The 23,055-nt window shown below is 41.0% G+C and overlaps 1 protein-coding gene across 1 annotated transcript in view; it reads left to right on the top strand.

The window, feature by feature from the left end:
- LOC114036120 (solute carrier family 15 member 2-like) overlaps positions 1 to 23,055 on the top strand; it is a 61,941-nt gene that overhangs the window by 26,276 nt on the left and 12,610 nt on the right. Inside the window, exons 11-15 of the mRNA XM_027852522.1 lie at positions 3,243 to 3,287; positions 12,230 to 12,262; positions 12,901 to 12,989; positions 13,180 to 13,261; positions 14,195 to 14,329. Coding sequence (XP_027708323.1) covers positions 3,243 to 3,287; positions 12,230 to 12,262; positions 12,901 to 12,989; positions 13,180 to 13,261; positions 14,195 to 14,329 — 384 coding nt within the window. The remainder of the gene's footprint in view (positions 1 to 3,242; positions 3,288 to 12,229; positions 12,263 to 12,900; positions 12,990 to 13,179; positions 13,262 to 14,194; positions 14,330 to 23,055) is intronic.

A 23,055-nucleotide genomic window follows, 5' to 3' on the forward strand; every position in this document is an offset into this window, starting at 1 on the left:
CTCTAGAGGAAAGGAAGAGCATGAACAAAAGCAGAGAGGAAGGAAGCTTGGTGAAGATAAATCAGTTGAGTTTGGCTGGATATTGGGGTAGATGAGAGGTAATAGGAAGATAAAGACTGGAAGGTTAGGTTGGGTTCCAAGGGGCCTTGAATGCTGGGTAAAGAAGTTTAAATTTTATTTATTAATAGGGAGCCATCAAAACTTTTTGAGTAAGGGGGGCAGGTGGTGTGACAAGACCAGAGCTATGGGTAACAAGATTAATCTGGCAGTATGTGAAGGATGCATTGGAATGGAGAGAGACTGAGAGTGGGGAAAGTAATTAGGAGACTTTTTCAATAGCCCCCGTGAGAGTCAGAACCCTGAACCAAGGAGGTAGAGATGGAAATACGGAAGAGGGAATGGATTTAGAAAACATTACAAAGCAAGAAAGGACAGAACATAGCAACTAATGACTTTTGGACTGACTGAAATGGACAGCAAAAATGGCTAAAGGGTAGTTGATATTCAATATAAATAAGATGATAGTAAGAGAACACTTAACTACCTTTGATGAGTTCAAGTCACCAAGCCCGGAAGATAGCTAGGGTACTGAAAGAATTGGCAAGTGTGATTGGCAGATGAGCTCCTGAATAGGAAAAGTCCCACAGGTCTGGAAAAGGAGAAAGTTGGAAAAATAGAAGGAAAGATATAGAAATTTGCAAATGATCATTCAATAAGTCTTGAATAAGTGGCTGCTAAGTGCTAGGCACTCTAGGAGGCACAGGGGATACAAAGAGAAAAATGAAACCAGCCCTGCCTTCAGGGAGCTTGCATTCTATCAAGGACATTCCACAAGATACTGAGCTTGACTAAGACCCTGGCACTTTAGCATGTATTTTGAAAGAAACAGCATACATCTCCTGAAGGAAGTAGTGATCATAAAGAGGTGACATGGAAAATTTCATTCAGAACTAGCCATACCAGAGAAGCTTCTTTCTTTTCTTGACAGGCAGGGTTACTAGACTGGTCAACCAGGAGAATGCTTTTGATGCAGTTTATCTCAATTTTAGGAAATCATTTGAACAGTGTCTCCTGCTTTTCTTATGGACAAAATGGAGAGCCGTAGGCTAGACCAGAAGCCAGCAAAGTATAGGTGGCCCAAGTTCAGCTGCCTGTTTTCATACAACCTGTGAGCTATGAATGGTTTTTATATCATTAAATAAAGTTTTATTGTATTTTAAAATGTAAAAACCATTCTTAGCTTGGGAGCTATTGAAAAAAAAAAAAAACAGGCAGCACTAACCCCTGGAGCTAGATAATTGTATGATTAGGTGGTTTCAAGACCCTAGGGAAACATTAATGGTTTGATATCAGCTTAGAAGTAGATCATCTCCATGTAATTTTATTAGTGGCGTGGATATGGTCATAGGTGACGCACTTATCAAATTTGCATGACACTGGGAGGGATAGCTAGCTGTGTTTTGAATGACAGCATCAGGGTACAAGTTGATCCCAGTAGCAAACACTGAGCTAAGTTTAATTAGATTAAATTTCAAAGGGACCAAAAGCAACTTCACAAATACAAGATGGAGAAGGCATGGCTAGACAGCCAAATCTGAGATTTTTAGTAGACTACAATAATAAGCCAATGATGAGACATAGTAACTAAAACTGACAGTCAGATGCCAGTTACATTGAGGGACACAGAGTGTCCGGACCTAGGGAAGTCAGAGGCCTACTTTACTCTGCCCTGGGCATACCTCATATAGAGGACTGTGTACAGTTGTATGCCCCAAATTCTAGGAAGGGCCTTGATAAACTGGATAATAATTGGAAAATAGTTGAATAAATTGGAAAGCAATTAAATGGTGAAAGTCCAGATCATACCATATGTGGATCAGGTAAAGGAAATGAGGGAGAACATTAAGCCTGGGTAAGAGGAGACATGAGGGGACACAATAGCTGTCACCAGATACAGGACATCCCCAGAGCCCTAGTGCAGTGTTAAGGCTTTGGGGACACCCTCTATTTGAAGGGCTGACATGTGGAAGAGGGGTTACTAGATTTGTTCTGCTTGGGCATAACGGGTAGAATTGGGAGCAATGGGTAGAAGTTGGGGGAAAAGACAAATTTAGATTTGATATCAGGAAAAACTTCCAAACAATTAGAGCTGTCCAAAAAGTGAAATGGGAGATTGTGGTTTCTCCCTCACTTGAAAAAAAGAATGATGGCTTCTTGAGTCTGTTGTAGATCATAGCAATGTGGTCCTCAGTTTGACTTAGTTCAGCAGATTCAAGGATTCTTTTTAAAACGTTCAGCAGGCACTTGTGATTCATAAAATCGAACTCAAAACTACTTTAGTAATTAAACATTACAAGCACAGAATCCAAGCATAAAAAGGACAGCAAATGTAACTCTCCTTCTAGAGTCACTGAATCAGGAGCTCCATCTGGTGAAGTCAATGGAATCCCTTCTCTGAACAATGGTTTAAATGCATTAAGAAATGCATAAGATTAGAAAGGAAACCAACTCTATTGAAATACAGTTATCAAAATATTTTTAGAAAGTAAGTTTATGGGCCCCAGGCTCTGCTCTATACACTTACACTTCCCTGTAACCCAGGAGAGCTGAGTATTCTTCTCTGGGGGGGAAAGAAATCTACCAATTATATTATTGGATATTTTTTATCCAATTATTTTATTGGATATTATTTTTATTAGATAGGGTGGAACCAAGGGTAAATCAGGTCTGTCCCCTCACACCTTTTTGTATATCCCCTGACCTCCATCATATCCAGGTGAAATCAGGTTAAAGTAGATAACAGAGGTAATCTCAAAAGTGGACAATTCAATAATTCAATAAACATTTAGCAAATAAATAAACAAATAAATAAAAAGTTGTAAGTAGTTGGAGCTCAGGAAAAGAGTTGTTTCCCTGTCTCCAGGCCAATCCTTGTTCAATGAAAACCATCGAGTGGAAAGCACCAGCCAGCTCTGAGCTAAGGGCTGCTATGGCCAGACAGAGTGGCCACAGCAGATGCCACAGTCCCACAAGCCCACTGGAGCTCCAACCTCAAAGGGATTCTTGGGTATGGGCTCTAAGGTGCCTTCTGACTCTGAGATTCTGGAATTCTGGAGTTGTATATGGGAGGGCAAGGAGAGGTAGAAGTCAAAACATGAATTTGAGATCTCCAGCATGGAAAATTTGGGGAGCTTATGGTTCTTCCAGGGCACATGATGATAAGACACCTTTTTATCCCTCAGGAAATAGAATGGATTTTACAAGCTAAGAAGATGAATCGTTTTGTGGTCAGTGCTATGTGACTATGTTCCTCTTCTCCCCTCCCCTTTCCCTCATAGTGTGTTTTCATCTTTGTATTTATCTTCTATTTGCGACATTCCTTGTTTCCTCTCTCCCCTCTCTCACCCCAACCCCTATTAAGTAACCCATGGCCAGAAACCCTAAAGGGAGGGGAATGAGAGAGGAGTACTCCCAGAGGGCCTTGGAAAGACATGAGTGCAAAGATGGTACAGGAAAAAGATTTTCCATTGCATGCTAGGGGTATGGAAAGTTCTTGGTGCTAGAGGAAGGTCATCCAGGCTCAAATGCCTTTCTCTGAGGAGTGATTAAGAGAAACTTAAATTTGGAGATAACCCTGGATGCCAGATCAATCCCAGGGCAAGAAGGGTGTTTTCAGATGCCTCCAACTAATGCAAACACATGAGGAAATCAAAGGTAGAACTTTGGATTGAGAAGACTATGGTGCTAGATCCTCAGTGGCAGTGTTCACACACACACACACACACACACACACACACACACACAAATGTATATGATATATGTGTGCATATACATATATTAACACATTATGTATTTCATAAACATGTGTATGTATTCATTGTAAGGGAATGTCCAGAAAGGAAAGGCCTTCAATAGCCTTAGTTGGTTCTCCAGACTATGTCTCCTATGCCTCGCTCCCCTAGATCTCCCCAGACACTAGGGACTTACCCAGTCACTACCACCACCACACTGCCTCCAGGAGGTCACTGATCCCCCCTCAATACTAAGACAAGACTGTCACTCCCAAGTATGGAAGGATTCTCAAGCCCTCCAAGAATGGGCTTTCTCATAAGTGGAATGTGTTCCATGGGCCTGTGGGTGTTGTTTTTTAGGTGTATGTTTGTGTCTAGATTTGTGTAGGCCTTTGCCCTGACAATCCGGATTGCAACCATTCCTCAGATGAGAGAGTTTCCAGACTTTCCCATCTTTGTTGCCTTCTCATCCAACTTCTAACTTGTTTAACAGCCTATTCACACCCTTTCATCCTCTGGGCTCCTGGTCTGTGTTCTCCAGTAAATCCTCCACACACAAGGGATCCACCCCAGTGTGCTAGGGGTTTTCCACTCAATTTCTTGGCATCACATGAGTGATGAGCATGTGAGCTGTTGATTTGTCTCACTTTTACTATGTGATGGGCCTGGCTCTTTTTCCAGGCATACTTGTCTCAGACATCTTTTACACTGCTTTATGTGGTCGTAAGATTTAATAAAGGTAACCTGAGGTGCAGAATTCTGAGCTTTTATCAGTTTATTAGCAGGGCATGAACCTGATGAAATGGCTACCTCAGTTAGGCCAAAAAACCCGGAGGAGGAGCTATAACTCCTTTTTATAAGGGCAGAAGAAAGAACAGAACTAGAAGGATGAAGAAAACAGTTGGTGATCAGGTTGACAGCATCATGGGGGTGAGGACAGGATGGGTCACATGAAGAAGAGGGGGTCAACACACATGTGGAGCCAGCAACCACCCCTTTTTGCCTTACAGGAACGCTTGGTTGGTTTATGGGACCCAACTGCATCCTGAGATTATTGATGGTGCACCAGAGATAGCAGACTCCCTGACCCCTTTAATTGATAAGACTCCCGCCCCCCTTTAATTAGGCAAAGATAGGGGTTAGCTTGTAGGCCTACAAAGATGGCAAACAGATGTCATGTAGTTTTTCAGGAGCTGAAGTTAGGAGGGATGACAAATTTTCTAACTAGCTCAGAGGGGTAGCTAAACTCCTGTGACTAAGAAATTGTTCATTTTTTGAGTCCACCTGCAAGGTTAGAGATGGTGGACTGGACTCCCTGGTGTCCACCTGCATCCTTCAAGGATAACAGATTTCCTTGAGGCAAGAATAGAACAGTGATTAATAGAAGAATTAGATTTCTAAACTTAACTCAATACCGGCCAGCTGAATTTCTGAACTAAGTTTAGAGACAAAGAACCATGACTTAGGCAGTTACAGAACAAAATCAATTAATTGCAAATAGGATCAATAAAAATTATACAGAACTTAGCCTATATCAGATTGCGCCCTGTCTTGGGGAGAGAGGGGGAGAGAAATTTAAAACTCAAAAGCTTATGGAAGTGATTGTTGATAAATCAAAATAAATTAATAAAAAAATTAAGTAAAAAAAAGATGCATCTTAAATTTTAAAAAAATGATACAGAACCAATTTAATTTTCTCAATGTTTGCAGTTCATCATTCATAATACATTATAGCCTACTCAATAGCCACCATATGTCTCTCCATTGCCTCAGGGCAGGGGTGGGGGTGGGGGTAGGGGGACAAGACTTGATTTCTTAGAGGCTATAGTCTCTCATGATTCAAAGGAAGAACAGTTTTTGTTTAAAAAGATAAGCCTTTGTTTCAAGGAGAAGTTTGGGGTTCATTGAAAGCTTTGCAATTTCTTAAATCATTGCATTTATTAAGTGTTTGCAATTTCCAAAAGTCATTCCAGCCAATTCTCTTCAATTTCTGTCCTATTTCATTGTCCATATTCAGTGACTGGGAAGTCTCAATATCCATCTATGGAGAATTCCTCTTCAAAATGGACTCTTCTGGATCTCCTCCATGACAGTGGTAGATGCTTTTTTGGCCTTACTTGAGATTAATAATCAGAGGGTCATTGAACAATGACATCTCTGTTGTTATGTCTTCTGAGGAATCTTGGATAATTCTTACATGTGCATGGGAGATGACATAGTGAAAGAAGGGATGTTAAGATGGCATTCTGCTGTTATGAAATGCTTATAAAAATAATCCACAAACAGAGATATTGGGATCTTGTATTCACTTCCTCTTTCAAATTAATTGAGTGATAGTAAATACAGGGTGTCCCAAAAGTCTTAGTGTAGTTATAAACAATTAAAACTAAGACTTTTGGGACACCCTCTATGTAGACTTATTCCTTCTAATTAGACCCTCATCAAGGATGCCCTCAATTCACATGTAGATTATTTTCATAAAACATAAGTATGGATGGGAAAAAATAGGTTTCATGTGTTCATGTCAGTTGCCTTTGAGGGGAAGAGGATAATAACAGCTTAGTCTAAGACATCTTCCACACCTTTCATATATTCTCTTTCTTTGAGAATTGATCCCTCAGCATTTCAAAACTGTGTCACCTCCAGCCTCGACCTCCTCTGTGGATGCTTTATCTAGGCCAACTGCTTTTCTCATCTTTATTTTTCTCCAGTGTGCCTTCTGATTTTTTTTTTCCTCCAAGGCTATTTCCACTATTTCAGGCAGCACATCTGGGGACCATAATGTTAAAATTAAAATGTCTTTGATGGTGAAAAGAATTTGTTTTCAAAATCTTTAGAGGTCTTTTCCATTGTCATCTGTTTCTTGTCCTTCTATCACATTACTCTGCATTGATTTTATACATATACTGTATTTATTTCTCTCCAAACTTCTTGTGTCTTCCACGGGGGAAAGAGGGTCAACTCTTTGAGGTCAGAGACCATCTTAGTTTTGTCTTTATGTGTTCGGTTCCTGGCACACAGTAGGCCTTTAATAAATGCTTATTAATTGGTTGATTAATTCATTAATCCTTTGGAGTTGATTTTACTTAGCTGGGTTTCTTGCCAAACTTTCTTTAAACGCATTTTCTTTCCCTGCTTTTCTCTGTTTAATGAAATGATTTGTGTTATTCAGTAGTTTCTGTCATGTCTGATTCTTCAAGACCCATTTGGAATTTTCTTGGCAAAGATACTGAAGTGGTTTGCCATTTCCTTCTCTTACTCATTTTACAAATGAGGAAACTGAGGCAAACAGGGTTAAATGACTTGCCCAGGGTCATCCAGCTAGTAAGTAGCTGAGGCCAGATTTGAACTCAGGAAGATGAGTCTTCCTGACTCTAGGCCTGGCATTCTATCCACTGAGCCACCTAGTTGCTTTCATGAAATAACACCACTCATCATCTCCTCCCATCCACTTCCATAAGAGTTTTTAAATGAGTTTCTAAATTTATATTCTAGTCTAGTATTGCCCTCTAGCTGCCACACATCTTCATTTGGCAAGGAGGTCAAGTATTTTCTGACTAACACAATTTTTAGACTTTTTAAGTCTCTTCATTATGGCAAATTGACTTACATTGGTTAAAGTTCTATACAGAATTGTCATAATCAGTGCTGATGTTCTTTTCTCCACTTCCCATTTGGGAGCATTAGTAACTATTTAAACAGACCAGTTTGGAGTTGTTTTAATTGCAATACCACATCTTTTTTTTCATTTTGTTATTATTTCCTCCAGTTTTATATTAATTTTGATCTCTTAACAAGTTCAGCAGTTGGACTGTAACATTTGGCATAGTGAATTGAACTTGGAAATCAGGAAGGCCAGCATTCATATCCCACCTCAGACACTTACTAGCTGTGTGACCCTGGGTAATTCATTTAACTTCTCAGCTGCAGTTTCTTTCTCTATAAAGTGGGAAAACATAGCATATACTCACGGGGTTGTTGTAATGAGCAGATAATTATACAAAAAGCAATTCAAAGACCTTTAAGTGCTAAATCAATGTTAGCTATATCACTGTTATTATTATTATGCAGACTGATTCAAGAATGACTCCCACATCAATAATGAATCATTTCCTGTCCATTAAAATAGAATCAATTTTATTTTGTTTTTGGTGATTTTATTTGATGCTGACTGTATCTAGTATGTCTCAATTCTTTCCTTAAATAAAGTATTAGTGCTTCAGAGGTGTGAGGTTTCTTCACAGTCTATAAAAATTTGGCCTCTCATTCCTTACTCCTGAACCACAATTTTTAGCAATATTCTTGTCCATGCCCGCTTTTGCATTGAAGTGACTGAGTATCAAAATAGGTTTTGATTTAACTTGGAGGGTCTTAGAGAATTCTTCTTAAAACTTCTGCAACAGATAGAGGTACATAAACTGCAATCATTATCACAGCAGTCTTATTACAAATATTTATCATTAGTATTCCAATACAAGATGACCAAACATCCCCTAGCAAGAGATTTCTTGTTGCCTTTGACATGATATGAATCATGTCATGAAACAGAGAAAAGCAGGGAAAGAAAATGCATTTGAAGAAAGCTTGGCAAGAACTCAGCTAAGTAAAATCAACTCCAAAGGACTACTGAATTAATCAACCAATTAATAAGCATTTATTAAAGGCCTACTGTGTGTCAGGAACTGAACACGTAAAGACAAAACCAAGATGGTCTCTGACCTCAAAGAACCAATGCCACTAGCTTCTTAATTTGTATCTCCAAGGACAGCATCAGTGTCATCCTATTTAATTAATATTTCCCTTTGTCTTCTGGTTTTGTTTTACGTCAAAAACATCAAAATTGACATTACTTGTTGGTCATTTGACAATGTTCTTACATTCAGAGTAATAATAACTAAGTGAATGTTTAGAAATGGTTTTTAAAAAATTATGGGATTCTTAGCCCCCTCTGGTCCTTTGTTCATTAGGAAGATTCATTTGATCGTGGCATGAAGAATTGTGGCAGAGAGAGACTGGAGGTTGGGTACCTAGTTATAAGGATACTAAGTAGTCCAGGCAAAATTTGCTGAGCACCTAAATTAGGAGAATGGAGGTGGAAATAGAGGGGGAGTGTGTGTAGGCCAGAAGTATTGTGAAGGTCTTGGCAGTCAGGTAGATATAGGTAGTGAGGAAGAAGGAATCAAAAAGATAATTCTGGGATTTCAAAGCCAGTTGATGGAGAGAATAGCAACCATTTCAAATGCTGCAAGAGAGGCCAAGGAGGATGAGGATGAATAAAAGTCCACTGGATTTAGGAAAACAGATGTCAGTATGATGAGAATGCAAAGGGTTAATGAATGGATAGTGAAGAAGTGAAGGGAGCAAATATCAACCACCTCCCCACCGCCACCTGCACCCCACCCCTGCCCCAGAAGTTTGACAGGGAAAGGCAGAATAGACAAAAAGGTAGTTTGAGGAATTGGGGGTTTGGAGGAAGGTTTTCTTTTCTTTTTTTCCCTAAAGGATTGAGGAAGAACTGAACATTGTAGGCATATGGGAGAAGGAGACAGTGAAGAGAGAGGCTGAGCATACATGACAGAAAAAGAATTTTAGATGAAGAAAGTGGAGGTTGGTGTTAGTTTTGGAAAGGAGGAAAGTCATCTCATCCTCAGAAAAGAGCAATTTTGAGATAAGGAGAGAGGAAGGAAATTGAGACAACCCTTCTCAAACGGCCTTGAACTCAGATAGTAAGAAAAGTGGGGTTTGGATTTGGGAAAGTGAAAAAAAAAGATCAGAACAGCCTCTTTGGGGAATGAAAAATGGAGTAAGCTGGAGAGGAAAAAAAGGATTTCTGAAGAAAAGCAGAGAGGGATCAGATGAGATTTGATAACATGAATTTGTAAAACTGAGTGACATAGAAAGCACATGACGGAGGTGACCAACTCAGAATGGCAAATTAATATATTATATGTGGCTGAAGGGTAAGAGACAAGGGATTCCAGAATAAGAGACAGGGAGAACTTGAAATGGTTAGGAAGACAAGACTAGGAGGCGACAATGATCTGGGAGCATAAAGTGGGCACTGAGGACTGGAAGTTATAATGAGGGCACAGATGTTAACTGAAAGAAACTTCCTCCTAATAAGATCAGGTATTTATTGGAAGATGGGAACTAAAGTCCAACATATTGACTGTAGACCCACTTTCAAGTCATCTCCACATTATGGTTCTTGCACTCCAGCTGTCTTCCCCATCTCCCCTCATCCCAACCCCAACTAGACAGTTAAGACTATGCCCCTAGGATGCCAGGTACAGTTGATGAGTTTCATGTTATGCTGCCTGGAACTATGCCTCCATGCAACCGGCGGCCATCTCCACTCCTTCCTCTACTGGTGTCCACCTCTCCTTCCTTCTTTCCACATGCTCTTTTTGTGTTATCTTCCTTCATTAGTATATAAGCTTTTTTTTTTTTTTAGTGAGGCAATCGAGGTTAAGTGACTTGCCCAAGGTCACACAGCTAGTACCTGTCAAGTGTTGGGTCTGAGGCCGGATCTGAACTCAGGTCCTCCTGACTTCAGGACCAGTGCTCTATCCACTGCGCCACCTAGCTGCCCCTGTACATAAGCTTCTTGAGACAGGGAATGTCTAGTTTGCTTGTATTTGTGTCCGTAGTGCTTAGCACAGTACCTGGCACACAATAAGTGAATAATAAATGCTGTCAATCTGTCATCATCTGTCTACCTATCTATCATCTAAAATAACTGTAAGAGATAATGTAGTCCAAGATATGCTTGTGCTGGAGAAAAGACAAGAGTGAAGAAGATATCATAGAATCACATGTTTAGAAGTGGAAGAGGCCTTAAAGTTTATCTAATCCATCCCCCCACACACACACACACACATTTTAGAAGTGAGGAAACTGAGGCACAGAGAGTTGAGTGATTTGTCCAGAGTCACACGGTAATAAGTAAGTAAGCAGTAAGGATGATAGCTAATGGAGCAGAAGATATTGATGGTCAAGATAGAGGTTCTTTCTGTCTTTTTGTGGAGGAAATCTGGATAGCCTGAAAATTTCTGACCGATTCCACCATCTTCCCAGACTACCTCGGGTCTTAAGTGTGACTGTTGAGGTCAGTATTGATGATAGCAAGGTATGAAGTAAAAAAGGAGGATTGTAGGGGCAGCTAGGTGGCGCAGTGGATAGAACATTGGCCCTGAAGTTAGGAGGACCTGAGCTCAAATTCGGCCTCAGATCAAACACTTGACACGTACTAGCTGTGTGACCTTGGGCAAGTCACTTAACCCCAATTGCCTTACCAAAAAAAACAAAAACAAAACCAAAAAAAAAAAAAGGAGGATTGTGAGCCAAGTCCTGAGGTCATTAAGGAAGATGTGAGTAAATACGGAAGTCTGTTAGACCATAGCAGTGAGGGTGTGGGAGAGTGTGATATAAGTGCACAATGTATGTATTAATGAAAAAAATGAGGCTGTTGAGTGATGGTCACAGAGCCGTGGCATGGAACTGGCAATGAAGAACAAGGAATAGACAGATTCTTCCTCTGGAATGCATATGCGGAGTCTATATCAGATTATGCGACATCTTGGTTAGGGAGATGGGCAGGGAGGGGGAGAAGATTTAAAACTCAAAAGCTTATGGAAGTGAATGTTGAAAACTAAAAATAAATAAATTTTTAAAAATTCTTCCTCTGCTTGCTGTAAATCCAGGAAGTTAGAGAAAGTATGACTTCCACCGGAAGTGATATCATCAAGGGAGAGGCAATCATGATGAGGAGGTGGAGATAACAGTGGTAGAAACAGTAGAAGGCTAGGAGAGTTTGCACACGGAGATAGAACAGGCATTTGTGAGGACACAAAGGAAAAAGCTGGTAGATGAGTAGGTGCAGATAGAGTAGGCCAAGGGGTGGCTAAGGATGAGAATAAGGGAGATTGTTAAGGCCTTGGGCCCAGATGAGAAAGAACAGATCCTGAAAGTACTCTTCCCAAAACCCACCTCCCTCCCCCAGATAAAAGGCAACAAAACCTTAAGATTATAGGTTTAGAAGGGAACGCAAGGGACGTTGGAGGCCACTGAGCTCAACTCCTGCCTTTTATAGATGAGGAAACCGAGGCCCCAAGAAGTTACGTGGTCACGTTGATGGTGAATATTAAACCCGGATCTTCTTGGCTGACTCCAAGTCTAACGTTCCAATCACCACGGCACCTAGCTACCTCCTTCTGAAGACTAGCAACGATGAGAGCTCTCTGGCTTTGATCCTTGTTTCCTGCTTCTGGGGTCAGGAGGATAGGTCCCAGGCTTTCCCCCACAGCCTGCCTACCAGTGATCATTTTGGCCCTTGCCCTATGATTCTTGGAATCTTTCCAGAGGTCCTAGATGCCTGCATGTTAATGCACAGACGATGCATATCCTTCAGTCATTAAGGTGTTCTTACTGTGTTTCAGGCTGGGCATTCTGTGAGAAATGAGGACATACAGGTATGAAAGTTGTATGAGGACATGCAAGTATGAAGGTATCTCCCTTCCTCTACCTTGCCTCACCGCTACCCTTCCTTTGTTACCCAACCCTTCTCCCCTTCTTAAAACTACCACCCTCACCCTCACTTATTCACAGAATCATGGCATTATAAGATCCTAAGTTTAGAGCTGGAAGGGACCTTAGAGGACATTGAGTCCAATCCCCTGATTTTACAGATGAGAGCCCTGAAGCACAGAGTAGTTAAGAGACTTACCCAGAGTCACACAGTTGCTAAAAGTCTGAGGCAAGATTTCAACCTAGGTCTTCCCGACTCTGGACTCAGCACCCGATCTGCTGCTACATGCTGCCATATCTTTACTCCTCTCTCCTTCCTGATCATCATCCTTCCTCCTCCCACTGTCTTTTGGTATCCTTTTTGCCTCTTCCCTCTCCTTGGGTCTCTTTTCCCTTCCCCCTCTCATCCTCCCAATAGTCATCTTCCTTCCCGAATGGTAGATTCTGTCCTAGAGACCTCTCTGCCGGTCATGGGATGATATGGGGAGAGGCCACAATCATAGGGACAAAGATGATTGGGAGTGGGGTGTGAGGAGGGAGGAGCACCAAGGGAAGCACTGACCTTCTTTCTTCCCTGGCCCAGATGATTTTTTCTGCTGTCGTCCTGATCAACCTCATTTTAATGGAACTGGTTTTCATCCCCTCCATAGAGTGGCTTGGAATGAACTTCTCGTAGGTGTCTGTCTCTTGGGTTGGACTCCCCTGGGGGGGTGGGAGAGCGAGCCGAGGGCCTTTGTTTCTAAATGTCCAAAATGGGAGAAACTCCATATGTATTTCATAACCTCACCCTTTCCACCATGGTGGCTACTACCCTTACTTTCCTCTGCCTGATTAATTCACTTTGTTTCCCCCTCTCTCCTAGATTAATAAAGAAAACAATGATAGGAATGACCCTAATTTACTTCTCAAGCCTAATATCATTCCTCCTGGAACTACGAATTGAGGTGAAAGGGGATGGGGAGGGCAGTGAGGGGTCTCTAAGGAGTTTCCTGAGTGGAATCAGGGAGGTTGTCCAGTGATGGCAGACATGAAGGGGCCCATCTTCCCCACTAGGGAGAACTTTCCACAGCAAGGACTTCCCAATAGGGCAGTTGGTGGCTAATATAAGTTTGGGAAGGAATCTTCCTTCTCTGTCCCTCTAGCAGCCTAATCACAAAAAGGGTCAGAGGGTGATTCCAAGAATGAGTGGAGGGAGGCAATTCATGACAAGGAGATGAGATGGGATGTAGGAAGATGAGGATGTTTTTTGACAGATAGGAGTTCCTGGCAGGCAGATCAGGGGAATGCTTGGATTAAAGCACATCTCTTAATGCTATCCTTACGGACAAAATGGAGCACACAATAGTACCATTGGGTGGGTTCAGAATTGGTCAAATAACTGTAGCCACTAACTCACCATAAATGGCTCACTGTTAACTTAGAGAGACAGGAGTTCAGGGGCAGGGTCAAATCCCCTTATCACCTCCACTCTGATAGAAAGTGATAAGAGGAGCACAAAAGGGACATACGGAGGTGAGCATGGATATGGGGGATTTGTGGAAGTAAGGATGCATGGAAGGAATGTGAGGTGATGGGCCCTTCCTCTCTGTCCAAGGGATCCCATGAAAAGAGTGCTGGATTTGGAATTCTAGGACCTGGGTTTGAATTGGGATTCTGCTACTTGGAAAGGGAAGGAGAGGTCATCAGCCATGGACATATTCATCCATGCATGCATATAAGAGTGTGGTCTGATGGAGATGTGAAGAGGTTAGAGATATATGGAAGGGACATGGGGGAACATGAAAGGTCCAGGTATGCTTACATTAGATTCCTAGGGGGTTGATCAGTGGGAACAGAGTGGAGCTATAGTGAGGCTCTGTTGAACTTTGTTCCATCAGAAGTCTCCCAACATCCTGCCTGGCACCAGGGAGAGCTTCCTGAGAATCATTAATGTAGCTGACATTTCACTTAATGTGACCTTTCTTAAAAACAACAGCTATATGTCCTACTCCAGAATGTCCCGAGTTTTTCAGGTGAGTATGTGTCTATGTATCTCCATGTGTCTGTATGTGTTGAGACTAGGCCTTTATTCTTTGTGCATTCCTGTGCATGTCTTTGTACATCTGTGTGTCTATCCTGGACTCTGACCTTGGATTAGACCACCTGCCCATTTGTCTCAGCTGTAACTTCTAGACTCTATATGTTGTTTACTTAACCATAAGACCTATCCAGCTAAGTACATACAAGATCATACACTTAAGCTCTAGAGGGACCAAGAAAAGTTTTTGGTAGAAGTAGCATCTAAGATGAACTTTGTGATCAGGTATGACTACATTCTGGGCATGGGCCACAAACTATTTCAAGATCCCAATGTAGGAGAACAGCAAATATCTAATTTGGCTAGAATGGAGGGTAGGTGAAGTGAAGTCACGTGAAATGCCATATTGTGCAGGCTTCAAATGTAAAGCTGAAGAGTTTGCACTTTCTCTTGGAGGCAATAGGTAGCCACTGAAGATTCTTGAGCAGCTGAGTGCATGGCCAGCATAGACAGAGAGAGGAGAGAATCAAATGGGCTGATAGACAAGTTATTGTTTTAGCATTTCTATCTTTCCCATTTTAGATTCAATAGCTGGAAGGTAACAGTAAAATAATAGAGTCACCAGATCATATACTTAGAGCTGGAGGGGACCTAAGAGACCAGCTACTCAAACACTTCAATGGCCCTGTGATCTCATCAATATGGCGAGTCTTTACAAGAAGGATCGTAACCCATCCACGTCTGCCCAACATGCTTGACTCTTCTCATAATAATGCTAAGGGCTCTCCCCCTTTATCTCTTGCCATTGCTTGGATCCCAGTGAAAAAGATGGTTGACTGTAGGGTATCCCTCACTCTCGCAATATGACCAACTTGGTTGGTTTTGGTTTTTTTTTTCCAGTCATCCATTTTTCTGATGATATCCTTTATGATGCCTCTCCTATGCAATTCCTCATTTATATCTTACACCTTACATGTACCACTCCATTGCCCTTTGGGTAATCCTAAGCTTGAATTCTCCAGAAACTAGTGTTTGGTGATTTATAGCATAATCAGGAAAACCTTGATGTTGAAAAGATGGCCTTTTGTTTCAGGGAGAAGTTTGAGATCATGAGAAGAACTTTGCAATTTCCCCAAAAGGCCATCCAGGCTACTCTCTTCTTGTTCAGTTTAGGCTGAGATCTATATTTGCATGGTCTATCCAAATTTATAATTTTACCTATATACACATGCACACAGTTTTACATATCTAATATATATTTATACATATGCTCCATATATGGATATGTGTATGCATATGCATATTTATAATTATATATGTATGTATGTGTAATATATACACATATATACACACACTGATGAAAGGTTTACACTGGATCCCAAGTTCTATATATATATATTATCTATCTAACTTCATATCCTAGTCCAGACAACATATATTTTTCAGCCACTTGGTTTTTCCTGTGTGGATAGTCAGGCTAAACTCTTCTACATGATTATGGGGTCTCGTTTCAGAAACTTTGCCATGTGCCGGGGCTCGATGGAATTAGCACAGTCATGAATAAACAGGAGCATCTAGAGAAACTCGTCATCTACAGGGAATCCCTTGTTAATAGGGACTCTTTGAGATAATACTCTACGACAGTTTCAAATACACATCTCTCTGTTTCCTACTTGCTTAATATTACAAGGTAGAAAGTTACTGAACAAAATTATCTCCTGTAACACTTGTCAAGGAATCTGGGATGATTTTTGACAAATAGATGGGAGACACCTTATTGTATTAGTCTTGCTTCTCTGAATCAAATTTTCTTTATAGTCAATAAAAAATAATAAACTTTGAATGCATATGCATTCTCTTCTCATTAAATACTTACAGAGGTGAAAAAATAGACACACGGCTTGGGAGTGACTTACATGCTCCTTTCGATCATGATAAGGTCCAAGATTATTTCCAGGTCTTTAGTCTCCTCCCTTTCTTGTGGGATTCCCCCTCTTCCCCCCAGTATTATATCCATAATAAGTTCTTAATAAAAGTTAGTTTAGTTAAAGTGAAATGAATGATCCAGTTTTAATTAGGGAAAAGCAGCAGTCCAGCACCTGTTCCGATAACTGATTCACTATTCTATTTCATTTCCATGCCAGGTTTCTCTGGTTTGTTTTCCAAACTCCTCATTCGTTTCTTCGTACAGTCTAGATGGACAGCAATATACTCTAATGACAATATCATTTCTGTCTCCTAGCAAGAGGGGAAGAAGGTAGTTGGAGCCAGAAACTCGACCACTCTGCTCTCCTCAGAGAAAGGAGGTACCAAGCTAGAATCATATCTGTATGATCCATTGCATATTGTTAGTCTAGGGAATGTGGTTTTAAGGTTCAAGCTAAACCTCTGATCGTTATTCATGAGGACCTATGTGTTATATCCAAGCCTTGACTCCCCACCAATCCCCACCAGTTCCACAATGAACACACACATTTGTTGTTCAGTCATTTCAATCATGGCTGACTCTTCATGACACCATTTGGGGTTTTCTTGTCAGAGATACTACAGTGTTTTGCCATTTCCTTCTCCAGCTCATTTTACAGATAAGGAAACTGAGGCAGACAGGGTAAAGTGACTTGCCTAGGCTCACACAACTAGTAAGTGTCTGAGGCCAGATGTGAATTCAAGAAGATGAGCACTCTATCCACTGCACTACCTAACTGCCCACACATGGCACTATCCAATTCGATAACGAAACAAAAATCAGTAAAAGTATATGTAGGAATATATATTATACCAGACAACACACAGTGAAGAAGCTTTCCCATTGGGACAACTTGAGAGAGTCTCAGATCTTGCACAAGGAGAAATTCCCCAAAGTCTTTAGCGTAACAAGCTGAGGATAGAGACATAGTGGAGACCACCAGCTCCTCTCACTTTGGCTTCTTCCCAGAGTCTTGTTCTCTCTTCAAGAACCTGAAGTGGGGTTCTCATCCATCTTCCCTCTCAAGGCTGGAAGCCAGAAAGAAGTGCCAGAAGCAGCTGCAGAGCCCAAAGAGACTGAAGAGACTTGAAGAAAGTCAATAGACTAAAGAGACACAATCACTGAGTAAGAAAGAAGAGGGAATCTCTGTTTTCTCCTGCTTCTCACCAACTCTGCCCACCCTCATGGAGGCACAGAACATTGATCTTCACCAATGAGTAGAGAGTTCCATAACGATAGACTTTGAGATTTGGGTAACATTCCTCCTCTGAGCCAAAACTCTTTATAGTCCCTTGCAAAGGTCACCTGGGGCAAGTCTAAAACGTTCAACTCTACAGTATAAACACAAACATCAGCACTTTGAAATAAGAAGGCTGACATCAACACCCCAGATAACCACCTTTCAGTTCAGTTGATACTGAAATAAAACCAATTCACATTAACAGTACATGCAGTAGACATGTCACTATACAGGGCATCATGTGGAAGGTTACCACAGTGACAAATAATATGCCCAAGTACATAAAGCGCATTGTACGTGCACATTTCAAGAGTACATGCATATCCATAGTACACAGCAATCAATCAGAACCAATAAAGATGACTAACAAAGCTGACTAGCTGTAGCAGTAACACAATCAATAGACCTACATATAAAATACTACTTAACTATAAGCCGTAACGTGCAAGCCAAACAATTAACAAACAGCCATTGCCATAGCATGAACATAAAACATAATCAAATGAACATAACAGCAAAAACAAAAAGCAAGCATACCCAAACTTGTGGTAATTTGCATATTGTTGTTCGGTCATTTCAGTAGTGTCTAATTCTTTGTGACCCCATTTGGGGTTTTCTTGACTAAGATCCTGGAGTAGTTTGTCATTTCCTTCTCCAGCTCATTTTCAGATGAGGAAACTGAAGCAAATGGGGTTAAGTGACTTGCCCAGTATCACACAGCTAGTAAGTGTCTTGAGGCCAAATTTGAACTCAGATCTTCCTGACTCCAGGCCCAGTGTTCTATCCACTGTACCACCTAGCTGCCCCAATTTGCATGTATAGCAATGAACATATGCAGTTCCATCCATGGGCAATCTCTAGTATTGTTGCCTAGATATATGTGTAGCTATGTCTTCATGCTTATCTGTAACATCATAATATAGCCTAGTTATTGGTCTAAAAGGCCTAATTCTCTTGTTACTGACTGATCTCTCTGCTCCTGTCTCAGAGCTAGTAGTTGGTATGGGCTGACCATCAGGATCATTATAGACTTATTTATCTACACCTGGGCTGGCAACCATTCCAGGTTGGCTCTCAGTATTTTTGAGCTCTGTAGTTTGAATCTGTACCCTATTAGTCTCTGTAGCAGTTTTGGGTAGGAAAGGGGTAGTCTCTGGGTTCAATTCTCCTTCTCTGTAACAATATACACAGTCTCCTTCCCTGAATACATCACTTTCAATGCCCATATCTGGTCAGAAAGTCTTTGTACAGCTGGTGGTCAGTGTCTTTTCCTCAACCTTTGCCTAGATGTGTCCATCAGTTTTCTCCATCTGCTCATTAGAAAGTCCAAGTAACTTTTCCTATGGACAGTAGGTGGTTGTGGTGAATAGTCCTGATAGGTCACACTTTAAATAGGCAACTTACCTAGTCTCTCGATAACTTTGTATAGATTAGCTTTCCAACAGTCTGCCAACTTGTAAGGTTCTGGACAGATGAAAGCAGTCTTTTCCTTGTCTTCCTGGGGCATAGGAATCCCATACTAATCTACTACACAAGTGGAAGACTGAGAACCACTGACTGCCCAGCAGACAGTCCAGGGTATCTTGCACCCATGGCACAGTGTACAGATCTATTTTAGACTTTTTGTTCAAGATTTGGTAATCCACACATACTCATATCTTTCCATTTGTCTACTTATGGATAATGTATAAGTTCTGCTGGATTCTGTGCTGATGCCATTAACCAACATTTCTTTGAGCTGGTTTCTGAGATCTTCCCTCATAGACCCAGGAATCGTCCTAGAGCTTTCTTTGAATGGTCTGGAATCAGTGAGCTAGATTCTGCGGGATGCACCTTGAGCACATCCCATATCCCACTCATGCAACAAAAACACACCCATCCTCTTGCTGAGTTCCAGCTTCAACCTATCCTTCTACTCTTGTGGTATTGGGGTATCCCCAAAGTCAAATTCCTCAAAATCCAGCATAGAGGGTGAATGCTTGGGGTTCCTCTCATATTCACTGGAACCTCTTGCCCCTCTCATTGTAAGCCTCTGCACAGTGAGCACAGATAATCAGAGTGCACAGGGTTTGGGGTCCCAGTTTGTTGTCTGCAGTATCCTGCTAGAATTTTGAAAAGACTGGAATTAATTGGAATCAGTGCTGACAATCCAGTGAGTGACATCCCAGAGCCTCAGTATCTACTTTTCTATTGACACCAACAATGTCTCTGGGAAATTCCCCTGGATGCATCCCAGGTATGGATAGTCTTTATCCCTTAAAACACCAAATCTAAGCTCTGTCCTAAGTTTTAAAGATGTTTTATTCAAATAGTTGTCATAAAATATTAGAAAATAATGTCAACTTGAGGTCTACCATCCAGGACAGCATTGTAGTCCACAATCTTAATTTTTACCATCACCTCTGCATGAGGTCCTATGAGTCCAAGTAGAATAGGCCCATAAGGAATTGATGATGAGGTCAGTGTGGCTATTGCCAGAGCTCAGGATCACCTCCATCCCTGGTCCCACTCTGGTTTCCTGAAACTAGATCTAAAGATTTTTACTTCTTCATAACCAAGGCTGCATTTTCTATGCCCGTATACTCATCATAAGTAAGGCTGTCTAATCCACAATTATTAACAAAATGTGAATTTGTTACTCTGATGGTTATCAGCAGAAGGGTTCTTTTGTGCCTTGCATCTCCTTGGCCCTCTACCATTCCAAGGAGAATAGGACTGTGCACTGGTCCACTTCTCAATTGATTGTCTTGGGCTCTGTCACTTGGGGTGTTGTTGACCTGCTTTGCTCCTGTTGCCCACACTTGAGAAGGCCTGGGGCCTGCTAAAGCTGAACCCTGTGAATTATATTGATCCTCAGGAGAACCTGTCACAATTCAGTCATTATTGGCAATGCTTTCTGTGTCTGCACAAAACTGATGACATCAGATACATGAGAGTCATATACCATGTCATGGAACAATCTCTACAGTGTAAATTTTCCTGCATTCTCAGGATCCACAGGGCCTATCTGTATTATTTTGTGCACCCATTGCTCCAACCTGAGGAGGAACTCAGTAAGTTTTTCACCTTTGTACTACACATTATTAAACACAAAGTTAACATAGAGGTCTTGTGATCTACTCCCCTCAAATATCTCAGCTAAAGTTTGTGTGCATTCATGCCACATAACATTTACCCTTTCCTCTACGAGGGCATCCACTGCTAATGTAGCTGTTACCCTTAGGATATCTGTCAGTCTCATCACTTTGTCTGGCTCGGTCCTAGGTACACTGTCATCTGTCCAACCCAAGTCTCCCAGGATTTTTCTCGCAGGGAATATGGTTCTTTGTCCAGAGAAAATGCCAATTTGGAGCCTAGAGTATCTGTATACCACAGAGGGTATGGCCTCTGTCTTACTCGTAAAGATTTAATTGTGACAGTCAATCCATTGGGATGCCTCTTTTGATTAGAAGGGCTCCTACACTTTAGCAATTAGGTTAAAGGAGTTCTTCATCCTCAGAGATTGGACAAGATTGAAATTCCCAGGAATTATTTCCTCCTGTCAGTTCCTTAGTATATATCTCCAAAGTGAAAATGCTTAGGGAGGATTAGAAAAAAAACTTTGTGAATCATCTCACCTTCTTTACATTCAATGGCCTTAACTGTGCATCCTTCTAATCCTTTCACTTATTTGCTCAATATCCTTAAAATATCCTTTTTCTTACCATCTGGATCTACTCCTGACATTAGGAGACCTCTATGCTTTTCAACTGCAAAAGCAAAACACTACCTCTCAATTATCTTAACTCCCATAATTTCTAGAGATTGATCCACAAGTGTTCATATCAACATACAAATATTAATACAATTAATAAATGTACAGTATTGTAGGAACAATGGTAAATGGGATTAATATACTGTGCTTAAACAACACAACAGTACAGCAGAAAACATGAATTAAAATCATGAAAACAGTACCAATGACTTTTTTCATGTATCAACATATAGCAATTAATTATAAATTTTAAGAAATACACCACATCAATAAATTCAACAATTTTATAACAGTAAGATAAAGCCAAGGCAATTTGGATAAACTTGTTACTTCCAAAAACAGTAAAACAAGAATAAAAAATACATTAAAAAAATTCCAGGATACAACTAAGAAGAAACAAAATTATCTATGGCTCTTAAAAAAAAATATGCTTCCTATGAAGAAAAAAATGCATAAAGAATTTTTTTTTTAGAATGGGGAGACAAAATCCACTTCTAAAACAAAAACAAAAACTGACCACAGTGGAAAAAAAATTCTAGAAACTATCTTTCTAAGCCAAAGCATCCCAACGCTCATACTGCTTGTCTGAGGCAACATCCATTTCAATGCAAAGGGTTAAGGTAAGAAATGAGAAAAAAATAGATGGCTTCAGGACTCATCAACAATTCAGTTCAATTCAATAAACATTTATTAAGAACCTACTTTGTGCCAGGCTAAGTGCTAAGCACTGGGGATACAAAACGAGGCAAAAGACGGTCATTGTCCTCAAAGAGCTTACAATCTAATGGGGGAGGTAACATGCAAACAAATATATACAAAGTAAGCTATATACAGAGTAAATAGGAAATAATCAAAAGAGGGAAAGCAGTGGAATTAAGAAGGGTTAGGGAAGGCTTCCTGTAGAAAGTAGGATTTTAGTTGGGACTTAAAGGAAGCCAGGAGAGTCAGTAGTTGGAGCAGAAGAGGAAGGGCATTCCTGACATGGGGGATAGCCAGAGAAAATGCCCAAAGTCTACATGCAGTGTTTTATCCTCAGAAGAGCCAGGAGGCCAACGTCACTAAATTCAAAGGGTACCTTTCAAAGAGGAAGATGAAAGAAGACTGGAAAGGTGGGAGGGGGCTAGGTCATGAAGGGCTTTGACTGCCTATCAGAGCATTTTGTATTTGATCCTGGAGGCCACTGGAATTTATTGAGTAGGGTAGGGAAATACAATCAGACCTGAATTTTAGGAAAATCACTTTGGTGAATGAATGGAAGATGGATTGGAGTGGGAAGAGACTTGAGGCAGGCAGGCCCACCAATAGGCTATTGCAATAATCCTGGCATGAGGTGATGAGGGCCTACACCAATGGGTGGTGGCAGTGTCAGTGGAGAGAACGTGACATATGTCAGAGATGCTGCAAAGGTTAAATCAACAGGTTTGGATATGGGGGCAGGGGTGGAATTGAGAGAAAGGAGTCGAGGATAACTCTTAGGTTGTGAGTCTGATAGACTTGGAGGATGGTGTTGCCCTCTACAGAAATATGGAAGGTAGGAGTTGTTGTTTAATCCTGTCCAATTCTTTGTGACCCCATTTGGTGTTTTCTTGGCAAGGATACTGCAGTAGTTTGCCATTTCCTTCTCCAACTCATTTTACAGATGAGGAAACTGAAGCAAAGTTAAGTGACTTACTCAGGGTCACCCAGCAAGTAAGTAAGTGTCTAAGGCCAGATTTGAACTCATGAAGATGAGTCTTCCTGGCTCTAGGCCTGGCACGCTCT

This window comes from Vombatus ursinus, unplaced genomic scaffold (genome assembly GCF_900497805.2).
Source record: "Vombatus ursinus unplaced genomic scaffold, bare-nosed wombat genome assembly UNPS02009770.1, whole genome shotgun sequence".
Lineage (NCBI taxonomy): Eukaryota > Metazoa > Chordata > Mammalia > Diprotodontia > Vombatidae > Vombatus > Vombatus ursinus.